Below are 12,430 nucleotides of genomic sequence, written 5' to 3'. Positions count from 1 at the left end.
AGCAATTAGAGTTCTTTGACAGTGTCAACAAACATATAGACAGAAGTGATTGGGTTGACATTGTGTGCTTGGACTTTCAAAAACGTTTCAACAAAGTACCTTATCAGTAAGTTTAGTAGTCAAGGAATAAGATTAGAGGTGAATCAGGAATTGGATAAGTTTCAGGAAGCACAGAGCAGGAATAAATGGACAGATGAAGAAAGTGGAATCCCCCAAGGATCAATATTGGGACATATGCTTTTTTAATTTGACCATAAATGATCTACAGATAGGAGTGAACAGTGAGGCGGCAAAGTTTCCTGATGCTACTAAATTGCTCAGGACAATTAAAACAAAAAAAGGGATTTTGAAGAGCTCGAAAAGGACCTCTCCAAACTGAATGAATGGTTGGTCAATTGACAAGTGCAGTTCAACGAAAAATAGTGTAAAGCAATGCATGTTGGGACATTTTTTATTTATTATTATTATTATTAATTTTACATATACGCTCATTGGATCTGGTGACTGACCAGGAGCAAGACCTTGGGTGTCATAGTGGATAGCTTGATGAAGATGTTGGCCCAGTATGTGGCAGCTGTGAAAAGGGCAAATTCTATGTTAGGAATCCTTAGGAAAGGAGTTGACAATAAAACTGCCAATATAATAATGCTGTTCTGCAAAACTATGATGCGACTACATTTGGAATACTGTGTACAGTTCTGGTCCCCTCACCTTGTTTTCCTTTCACAGATCTGAGAGTGATATTTTCAAACCTTCTGACATTTAAGTGCAACAACCAATGTTCCTAGCTTTTCTCATTGGGAAAAGAAATTCACAGATTCTTGCATCAATCCTAAACAAGTCTGCAAACCTTCCCTTTCATTCAGATTGACTGTTTTAGAGAACAAACACTTTATATCATGACCCTGTATTTCTGATAATCAATTATTTGCTACTTATCTTGCTTGGGAAATGGAAAGAAACTGAAGTATTAATGGCCAATGTATGAACAAATAACTGGAAGGGTTTGTTTTTGTTGTTTTTTAAGGAACTTGCAAGGAATTTTTATCTCTCTGAACAAAAAATTAAATGTTTTGATTTAACTCTCTTTGAGTATATGATAAACTCCAACCCAGACCGACTGAGTGCATTTTTTTTTAACTACCTTTGATAAGAAATGCATTACAAACTCATCAGCTCAACTTCCTGTTAACAAAGAGACAGCGGCCGTCTGGATTATTCTAGATCCGCAGTGAAACTGCCATACCACGTATATTCAAAGTAAGGCTGTGTGAGTTTGACAAGGGGCAGATGAATCCAGGAGTTATTGTGCAGGGGTTTAAGTCTATGCGGCAGCTGACGGTTGAAATAATCATCCATACATCGCTCTGAGCTAGCTGGGGAAAGGTTGAAGCTGTATATTTTCAACATATCTAGTCTAATGGTTAATCTGTTGTCTTGTACAGAGGGTGCTGGGTAAAATCACAGCAATAGCTGACAGTTTGGAGGAACCGTTGTGAGTCTTTTCAGATGCCTGATTCACAGAGTCATAAGTAGATAAGTCTAAATAGGCATTGTCATTGAAAAATGGGAAGACAGGCATTGTTTGCCCACACCTGAATCAAACTGAACTTTGGTCACCAGAAATCTTGATCATTTTTGTGTTTCTGTGTTTCAGAATTTGTAGCTCATCGTAACCCAGCAAGTCACATTACCTAAGCATGTTAAATAAGATTTGGTATGTGTGTGTGTGTGTGTTAAAGGGGATTAGTGTGCTAGCTCTGTCCCTGTCATTGTTCTTGTTACCCTCCACAAATCAGAGGCGCATGATTACAGGGGGGGCTCCCCACTTCAGTAAGTCTCTGTGCATCTAATGGAGGTCAATGAGAATAGCGGGTGGAGCTAAGGCACGGATTCTCACTGACCCACCCTCCACCCTTGCATGTTTGTTTAACATGCTCAGAGAATAGCTGAAGGGGGGGGGGGGTTATGTAAACTTCCAGAAAATAGAAGCCTAGTATTTGCTCTTGTTGGTTCCTTAAGAAGAGGTAAGAAACTGTAAATTGAGGGGAGGGAACAAAATAGTGTCTATGATTAGGGTGTGGCAAGAAATAGTGGAAAACACAGCTATGCTATTCTTCATGGCTCATAATGCTTGAGTAGGATGAGAAATAAATATGAGGTTTTTGCCATTAATGCAGATTAATACTCCATAGGCATCTGGAGACACAGTGATTATTGGATGTTGAACAATTCCAAAGAATATTGATGCTGGCAGTGGGCGAGTTCCTTTTTCTTCCTTTTTTAATCATTTTATTTTAAATGCATTCTTGGCGCTGCTTCCAGGCAAATCATGCAGGAGCTAGTTTCAGCCATTTGTTTCAAAATGCTGCACTGGTATTCTGCCTTGTTACATTTAAATTAAAGCTACATAAAGCCCCCCTTTTTTTTAGTTGTGGCAAGTGCACATTCAAAGGGAATATAGCAGAGAGTGCCACAGGCATGGAAATACCCAATTATCTACATTGGTTACTTTTTAAAAAATGCTTTGGGACTTGATTATCATTAATATTAACTTTAATGTAGCAAATAAATATCAAGGAAAGAAAATTCCAACGAAAGTCCAGAGTTGTCTTTACATAACTCAAGCTTTAATGACATCTTTCCCTGGGTGCCTCTGGAACAAGATTTCTGCAGGCGTTATGTAGCCAAAATTAGTTATAACCAAAATTATGTCCCTCTACATGCATAGATTAGACACCTGGATTAGGACTAGTTTCTTTAGATGTGGGCTGCCGCCAAAGACATTGGCCTTGCATTTTGTTTCCCCCTCTTCCTGGTAATGGCTAGCGACCCAAAATGTGTGACATGAGCTCATTGTGCTCTTGAGTTTCCTTGCCAAATGGCAGCCAGTGAAATGGAGGAGGGATGGAGAAACACGCTGGGTGATGAGGTCACATCGTGCGTTTCGTCCAGGGTTTAATGTAGCTGTGATCGGAGAGCTGCTGTGCATCTCATAAGGTAAAGGTAAAGGGACCCCTGACCATTAAGTCCAGTCGTGACCGACTCTGGGGTTGCGACGCTCATCTCGCTTTATTGGCTGAGGGAGCCAGTGTACAGCTTCTGGGTCATGTGGCCAGCATGACTAAGCCACTTCTGGCGAACCAGAGCAGCGCATGGAAACGCTGTTTACCTTCCCGCTGGAGTGCTACCTATTTATCTTCTTGCACTTTGACGTGCTTTTGAACTGCTAGGTTGGCAGGAGCAGGGACCGAGCAAAGGGAGCTCACCCCGTCGTGGGGATTCGAACCACCGACCTTCTGATCGGCAAGTCCTAGGCTCTGTGGTTTAACCCAGAGCGCCACCCGCATCCCTTTGCATCTCATACTCCACACCAATAAAAGGCAGTGGTGCGGAGTTGTTGCTACCTCTATAAACTCAACAGCAATCAGTGCCAGCCAACATGACCAGTGGTCAGGCATGATGAAAGTTGTACTCCCAACAACATTTGGAGGGAACCAGATCGGCAACCACTGTGAAAAGGCAAATAGAATGTGTATATTTCTCTATATGGCTAGTAGCTATTTATTTTCAAGCCTTGATCATGGGCTTCCCAGAGACATTTAGTTTGCCACTGGTGGAATCAGGGTGTTAGATAAAGTGTAAATTTGTTCTGACCCAGCTGAGCTCTCCTTATTGTCTTCTTGAACCTAGGGAGGGCCGTATCTGTTCAGTCTTCCCTTGACTGTTCCTGGAAAAGGTTACCTTGGTTTTTCAGCGTTGTTGGGTTCTGCAGCTCCACCAACTCCACCTCTTGATCTTTTTACATCTAGCCCACCTGTGCACACTGTCTTTTCACAGTTAGCTTTGCTTTGCCTCTCTGTCCATGGGTTTTGTATAAACTAGAAAGGGTACATAATAGTAGGTATCATTTTCATTGCATTTTAGGTCTTATGCTAGTTGTAGCTCCTGGAGTGATCCCTGTTGGTGCACTCATATGAAACCAAGATGCCATCTGCGTTATTAACTCTTTGCTAGAAATAAAGGTCATGGCTGGCATCCTTGATACTGCCATTCATAAGATAACACACAAGCAAGTTTTTCAGATAACTTTAGATGAAACATGTTCACATGCATGCACCCTGAGGAATTACTCCTGGAGCAAGGCTGCAGATGCAAAATGTTAACGTTGAAAACTTTGATTCCCCCCCCCCCTCCTGAATTTGGCGGGCACAGGATTAAGCCATTCATATGGAATTTGTTAAAAAGCAAACCGGAATAACTCTTTCAAGCTTTAATGTATCTGGTGTAGATAGCATGTGATAAGCTTTCTGTGATAGAGACATGTTTCCTGTTTCTAGAAAGCAACTGGTTGACATCTGGGTTCTATGTATACATCCCAATCGGCAATTTACTTGTGAGCTACTTATTTGATTGCAGAACTCTGCATACCTTCCTGTACATACAAAGATACGTGCTTATCAGCACACAAGTTCCCTGCACTCCCTTTTATTTACCAGTATTATAATATATTTATAAGCATAAAAGTTTGCTTTCATTGCTCTGAAATTTCTTCATGTGCTTTATTCGCTTTTTGATGTAGTTGGGATCACTAGTGTAGCATAGCTTTGTACAGGGCTGGCCCACCCATGGGGCAAGGTGAGGAGATTGCCTCAGGCATCAGGAACCAAAGGGGCAGCAGATTCAGACACCAAGGATAACCCGCTCACTACTGCCACAGCCTGATCTGTTGGATCTTCTGTCTCAACATCCCTTCCCCATGCCACCTCTACAGAGGCCTCTTTGCAAATAGGAGGGCTGTTCCTGATGTGTATTATTATTCACCTGCTTGATCCTGATGCAGATATATTCACTCACCCCTTCTTCCTTGGTGGGTGGGGGACGGCACCATTTTGTGGTTCGCCTCAGGTGCCCAAATGTATTGAGGGTGGTTAAAATGACAAGGTAATCCTATAAATGCTTACTCCATGGGGCAACCTCCTCTCAAGCAAATATGTACGTACCTATGAGTAAGCCACATTGAATACAGTGGGGTTATTTTCAGGTAAACGTGTAAGACGATTGCACCTCAAATCACTTTAGCTGGGAAATCACTAGCTGGGAAACCCAGTTAGATGTGCGGAGTATAAATAATAAAATGATGATGATGATGATGATTTAAACCATGTCTAAATAACAACGCAACCAAATAAAATAAAATCTAAAATTGTTGTTCCACCAATGAATTTAGCTTATTTATTGGTGATATGGAAGAGGGGGGGTCCTTCCACCCCTTAGAGGTGTCCAGCACTTTCACTACTAGTCTTTTGATGCCATTAGAATACATGTCTCTTCACAGAGGCCTGGGGGTGGAAAGCTGGGGGAAACTAGCTGAAAACAAAGCTCTTAGTTTGTTGCAATAATATGGCTAATTTTAATTGTGTATAGCATTATTTGCTTGAAGTATTGTTTTAGGATTTATGCTATTGCTGTTTTAATGTCCCCGTTGTAAACTGCCCTGGGATCCGGGTGGATGAAGGGTGGATTAGCAATGCTGTGCAAGTGTGCATCTTCAAAAGGGGGGGGGGAATACATTAGCAATAGTCCAGAAACATTAATAGTCCCCCCCCAGCCAGCCTGAAGATGAAGTTGTATAGTCCAATACACAACTCAGTTAAGTCAGGACACCAGGATTCAACATCATTTAGTCCCATTAAATAAAGTTTATTTCATGAATAAGTGCCTGAAAACGTTGTAAATTGAGCTACCTAGCTCTGTTAGCATATTCATAGATGCTTCCCCTGTTATTTTGGGTGAACTGAGAGAATCTGTCTCCTCTGCCATGAAAAGAGAGAGAGAGATTTTATCAACATGTGGGAAGTAAAGATTGCATTGGATGCACATCCTCTAGGTTGGGATATTGCTTACAGATGATGATAATATAGTGAAATGAACCTCATATATTTATTTTTGCAAAAGTACATTTTTAGAATAAATGAAGCTGACCACACACGTAGGCCAGGATCCAAAAACCTGCACGCTGAATCTTCCATTGTGACTACAACGCACCACAAGAGTCTGTAGTTTTGATGGGGAGGGAGGTTCAGAACCCACCTGCACATGGAGAAAAAGTTTAATGAAAAGCTGGAGGTTTCCAGAGTCACCTAGTGAATAGTTTGGAGCCCGTGTGGACTGGGCTTTGGAGGCAACTGCCGCAAGCCCAAGATTGCCACATAAACCTGATACATCAATGTAGTTTGGGCAGTCTTTTTAATGCACAAAGCATTAATTTGCGCTTTTCTCTTATTGCTTAGAGGTAAAGAATGAAGCTAAACCGAGTTACTCAAACCGCTCAGTTCAGTCCAAGAGCTCATGTACCCATGCAGTAGTTGGCATCAAGTCCACTGATGGAGTCCCGGAACCAGTTATGCTTGTTAATAACCGCAAAGGAGCCCTTCTCCTACCCAGCAATCCCTCGCTGCTGCCCCTTAACTCTGCTGAGCATGGAAAAACGTCCTACTGTAGACTGCAAAGGGCACGCAGCCTACCTTCCAAATGCTGCCATTACCAGAACAAAAAGCCGGGGGTGAACCGAGAGCTCTGTAGGTAGCCCCATAAGCCGGATGCATCAGGCAACCGATACTGCTTTGTGCATGGGTTGTTCAATCTGAACATTTTCAATGTGAAAATGACATTACTAATGCTCAGCTAAGTCCTTGCAGATGTGAGTTTCTCCAGATGTAGTGATTAATACCTTAATCGAGATAGCTAGTCAACTAATGGTTTCTGGTTGGTTTTGTGTTTCCTGTTTGGCTGGCTTTGAAATCTTTACCTTTTTTCATCAATAAGCTTGGCAAGTGTACAAGTTTGCATTAATGTTTGATTAATCTTGTTAGCTGTTACAACTTACTTTGGGATCAGCAAAGTTGGGTTTTGTTAAAAGCCCCTGTTAACTGTGTTGTTGGTGACATAGATGAGACAATGAAGGTGACAGGTTTATTTTTATAAGCGTATTAAAATAACTTAAATAGCTAAAGACCTTGACCACTGCTTCTTTGAAGTCATTTTCTTGAATGTGCTTAAAGTAAGAATTGAGGATAAAAGCCAAGTAAGATGTTGTTTCAGATGTTCGCCTTTGCACAAAGGCCATTAAAATTACCAGCACATCTTAAATCACTTCATGAAACATTGTCTGGAGGTTATGTCATTGAAATAATGAATATATATATATATATATATGAATAATCAAAGGTTTTAAAACATCCTTGTGACTTTAAAGCTAAACTGCAGTCTAATCATAGTATCTGAAGCCTCATTAGCCATTGTCTGATGCTTCTCCTACACCAAGTATTCCTCAAAAGATAAAACAGTTTAATGCTGTGTCTATTAGGCAAAAGTAAGCTCTAGGTTGTTGTGAGGATGGTACTGTATATTATGTATCACAATCAAAGATATCTAGAAAACCGAGGTCTTGGATTTGACAGGATGGGAGTTCAGATCCTACAATATTCTGTGTCAAATTCCTGAACCACTGTATTTCAGAATTGATAAAAGGAAGCCTGCATAATTCTGTACATGCATTGATGTCAGTTTATTTCCCAGAATAGTTAAACAAACAAACAAAGAATAATACTTTTATCAGTTCAGCAAAAAGGAACACATTTTCATTAAAAGGCAGTTCAATAAATATGCAGTGTTAACAATTAATTGGGCAGTGTTAACAAAAGCTGGTGTAAATTATGTCAGCTTAGGTTAAGCTGGCACAATGGATGCCCGATCCAGAGCTAGTTTATGACCAGAATGAGTTTAACACCAGAATGAGACCTGCTTGCCTTCAGTTTTTTGCATTCTTCTTAGCTTTGTTCTTGGGACCAGTTTTCTGAACAAGTCCCATTACTCACGACCTGCTTGCCTTCAGTTTTTTGCATTCTTCTTAGCTTTGTTCTTGGGACCAGTTTTGTGAACAAGTCCTATTACTCACGACCAATTAAGAGCTCTCCAGACTTCGGAGGTGTGAGAAACTTGAGGTGTGTGTGTTGGGGGGGGGGGATCTATAGAGCAGGCTTCCTCAACCTCGGCCCTCCAGATGTTTTGAGACTACAATCCCCATCATCCCTGACCACCTACGGTACTGCTAGCTAGGGATCATGGGAGTTGTAGGCCAAAAACATCTGGAGGGCCGAGGCTGAGGAAGCCTGCTATAGAGGAATCCCTATGCCTACCTTTCCAGGGAGGCCAGGCCAAGTGGTTGAGAGCAAGATCTAGTTCGTGTAAATTAAAATTTGGTTGTTATTACCCTTTTCGTTTGAAACCATCTCTGTGTTATTTTAACCACCAATTTCTATTTTGTCTTGGGATTGACATACTTTAGGAAGCATGCTCTCCCATATACCCCCCCTCAAATGATTTACCTAAATAACTATTATCTCACCTTTCTAGTCTTAAGTATCTAAGGTGGCTAAGAAATAAATCAAAATATCAAAAAACAACAACAACTACTGCCCAATGTGTCAAGTGAATTACTTTGGGATGAGAGGATCTAGAAGATATCAAGGGAGTTTGCATTCCCCCCTTCCCCCAAACGCTTGCCCAATTCAAACAGATTTAACTCGATGCCCAAACAAGAGAGGAGTTGGAGCAAAGTTCTTGTCTGCAAATGCTTTGTCCCACACCAAGCAAATCGCAGCACTCTTAACTTAAAGGTTTTTGCATCCTGAATAGTGGTGATGAGATCTCGTTGGATAAAGCTCTTCTCCAAGTCCCATCTGAAAGTCAAGTGCAGGTGGCGAAGGCATGGAACAAGATGTTTTCAGTGGCGGTGGACTTGGTTCCTAGGGCAGGCCACGCATCATCTTTGTAAGCCACCGGAAGTGCATCTGCTTCACCAGGCATTTGAGAGTGCCTGAGGTCAAGGAACAGGTTGCACAGCGCCCTGGGCAAACTGCCCAGCAGGCCCTTCCCCAGAGCATCTCCCACAAGTACCATCCATAAGCCCGCCAGATGGTATTGGTATTGCCTGTCCCTGCTTTATTTTTCTTCCTTTAAAACTTGGTGCTTAGTGGAGCAGCACCAGGCCAAGGAGCTGTAGTGACCAGCCTCTGCTTCCCTCTATAATACCTTCCCCCCCCCCCGCCCCACTCAGCATTAGGCCCAGCTTTTAAAGGTGCAAAAATGGGGCTGGGCATTGCAGTGCCACTGACTCCACCTGCCACTTGCTCCCACTTCTGCCACCTGGTAAACCTGCAGTGGGGCAGCAAGGAAAGTGCCCCTGATGCCCCTGTCCCCCCTTCTCCTTTTTAAAAAAAAATGTAGGTCCATCACTAAGTAGAGAAGAGACATATTGTGGAGAAAGGAAAGTACAGGTGCTTCAGCTACCTGGTTTGGCTCTTCTCCAATCAGCACCAGCCCTTCAAAATTGTAATAAAAAGGGGGTTTTGTGTGTGTAATGGTGGTGTTTTTAAAATGGTGCCAGCTGCAGTGGGCTCTGCAGTTGGCTTTTCATGGTCTGTAGTAATGTTTAGAAACATTCGTTTTAATTTTTTTTTGTAATCCATTTGCAATCCATATGTGCTGCTCATTGCTTCAGTCAGGAAGCAGTTAATTGGAGAATCAGTTAATACAGTGGTTCCCAAACCTTCCCCCCTCCCCTGCCATGAGCCAGTTGAAAATTGCTGAAGGTCTTGGTAGACCACTTATTTTTCTGCCTGTTGTAGCAATTGTAATGTGCTAGATGCTGTATGAGTTTTAGACGCATTTTCTTCAATTTCTTATGTATTGCGTTGCAATTAGAATTCCCTAGAAGCAGTGAAAATGCAACTGAATTCAAGTGCTTTTATATACCATTGATTTCAGTCGCAACCTAAAACACATGCTTAACTCTCTCCCAATCAAACTGATGGTGGTGATGTTTCCTATGTGATCCCTTTTGGCGGGGATCATTTCGGGAAATTAAGCAATTTGACTTTTGCAGTGCTTGTTCCATGCAGAATGACATTTCCTTGTTTTTTTGAAAGATGCATTTTATAATTCTGTGGAAATGGATTAGTATTTTAAATCAGATCTACCTTTTAAGTGGGTCATTGTTATATCCACATAGTTCTTTGTTTCTTTTGTTAATTTTCGTCCTGCTCTTTGGCCACGGTTCTCATGGTAATTCATAACATCACTCTCACTTATGTACTTTTTGTTCTTTTTCTTTTAACTTGGAAGCAACTGCTACCTAAGGCTCAGCCACTTCAGTCATATTTAGTCTTATTTTTATTTTTTAGTTACAAGATGGAAATAAACTTGTTTTATTTTGTTTGTGTAAATTTCTCATATGGGACATTGACAGAAAGAAACTCTTTAAACTGGCAGAGCTCCGATCTGCTTAGAGTGATAAATGATAGAGCCTTAAACATTAACAATAGTGGTTAAATACCGTATTTACTCGAATCTAATGCTCACTTTTGGCCAAATTACATTGCGAAAATTAAGGTGTGCATTAGATTTGATGGCACATTTACATTCGCCAGCAAATACTTTTTTTGGTTTCAAGGTTCTGAAAATTGAGGTGCACATTAGACTTGAGTAAATATGGTACTTACTGCTAGCTTGTAAGGAAACTTGCTGTAATTTTGGGTGAGGTGAAGACCCTCGTGCAGTAGTGTTAGCCAAAGGGGGTTTTGTTTTTAATAATATTAAGGTGGTTGGCTGTTATTGTTTTATTATTCAGAAGATGATCTTCCACTCAAAGTGCACTTCATCCCCATCAAAAGAACCTCTGCCACAATTCCCATCCTTCGTTATACAGGAAGTTCTCCCATCATTTGGTCTTGTTCCGCCTGCTCCTGTGATAACATCCCCTTTTGTGATAAAGGGTGAAGCGATGAGTTCTGAGTTGTGCTGGAGATCAATGCGCAGCCGCAGAGTTTTTATTTATTGCAAGCATTGAATATCAAGGCATTGAATGCTGCACATCTCTTCACAAAGACTCTGTGGTCTGGCATTCAAGGAGTCAGAACCGATGGGTATTGGGTTCTTTAATAAAGTGTAGTCTGGTAACGCTCAGTGTTCGGATTCTGAATAGACATCATCTTTTGGTGTATGCAGCAGGACACTAATTTCCATTTCCCAAAACGCAGCTTAACTAAAAGAAAAAAGGAGGGAAAAAAAGATCTTTTATGAAAGCATGTCATAATCTCTTCAGTCAATACCTTGCTTCTCTTTCCTCCTCCTCTTCCTCGTCTTTCAAACTGATCTATTTTGACTAACACCAGTTTGGTCTTTATTGAACATAGACACGATAGCAGTGAAGTATCGGTGTGTGAATGGAATTGTGTGTGTGTGTTCTTTGGCTATTTCGCCTGTATGACATGTGGCGATCTGAGCTGATCCTAACCTCATCATGGGTTGCCTGTATTTCCAGTTGAAGATGAGCAGCAGCTGACGACACTCTCGCCCAAAAAGAAGCAGCGAAACGGAGGCATGAGAAATTCACCCAACTCCTCACCCAAGCTGATGAGGTAAGACCCTAAGCAACTCGCATCTTTATCCCCTCTCCCAACATATCCTCCTCCCCAATAAAAATGGTGGTGGACGGGGTGGGGGTGTCATAGCAGGGTGGTGGGGAAAGGAGAAGATTGTTAGATGGTTTCTGAAAGGCTGAAGTATTTATTCTGTCAGCTTGTCAGCAGTTAATGATAGAGCTGGAAAAAAAAATCTGTCATGAAAAACAGTTTGAAAAGCTGTTTGAAAAATACATAGGCTTTAAAGTCTTAGCTGTCACCCTGTCCTGTCCATGTGTAATTCTTAAACAGCAGTGGCACTAATGATAGCACTAACCAATCAGAAGAACTCATGTGGTTAGTTTGCCTTGGGCAATTCTCTTTTTGTCGGAATCCCTCTGAGTACTGTTTTCTGTACTTAAGGCCATATGTGAGATGTATCATCACAATCAAAAATGAACCTGAATATTACCTTCCTTTTATCCTGTCGATTGAAATCAAATTTCCCCTAATTGATTTTGACTGTGTTTTTTTTAAAAGGTCTAGTAATCTTTGTACTTGCCAAAGCAAAGTTCGAAACTAATGCAGTTTTACTGAGGCTAAAAGCAATATTAATTATGAAATAAGGGGACTTTTGCTTTTTTTTAATAAAAAAGACATTATGAAGGCAGGTGGTGAAAACATATTATGGATGTTAGTGGTTTTCTCCTCCCGTGTGTTTTCAGATGTGCAGCATTTGTTTCCAGTAGAGCTCCCCTATAGATTATTTTCGTGGGATGAGCCCTAAGCAAAGGTTTTCTGGAGCTGATATTGCAAGCAAGCCCACCTTAGGCTGTATACTAAGCCTCTGGGAACCGCTGCCCCTTAGTAGGCTTGTCTTGAACTCTCCCCATTTTACACCCCATCCCCAGTGAAGCCCTCTCTCCTCAGACCACATCCCTCATGGGCCTCTAATCACTTGAGTG

At 41.4% G+C, this 12,430-nt stretch overlaps 1 protein-coding gene across 14 annotated transcripts in view; it reads left to right on the top strand.

Annotated features, from left to right (window-relative positions):
* The window catches only part of KCNMA1 (potassium calcium-activated channel subfamily M alpha 1), a 545,541-nt gene that overhangs the window by 450,263 nt on the left and 82,848 nt on the right, over nt 1-12,430 (top strand). For all 14 annotated transcript variants that reach the window (XM_083738255.1, XM_083738253.1, XM_083738251.1 and 11 more), the window contains one exon: nt 11,387-11,483. In XM_083738255.1, the coding sequence (XP_083594381.1) occupies nt 11,387-11,483 (97 nt within the window). The remainder of the gene's footprint in view (nt 1-11,386; nt 11,484-12,430) is intronic.

The sequence above is a fragment of the Podarcis gaigeae genome, assembly GCF_964106915.1.
Source record: "Podarcis gaigeae genome assembly, chromosome: 5".
In the NCBI taxonomy this organism is placed as follows: Eukaryota; Metazoa; Chordata; class Lepidosauria; order Squamata; family Lacertidae; genus Podarcis; species Podarcis gaigeae.
Note: the sequence above shows the minus strand (reverse complement) of the source record. Positions and strands in the feature narration are given on the sequence as shown.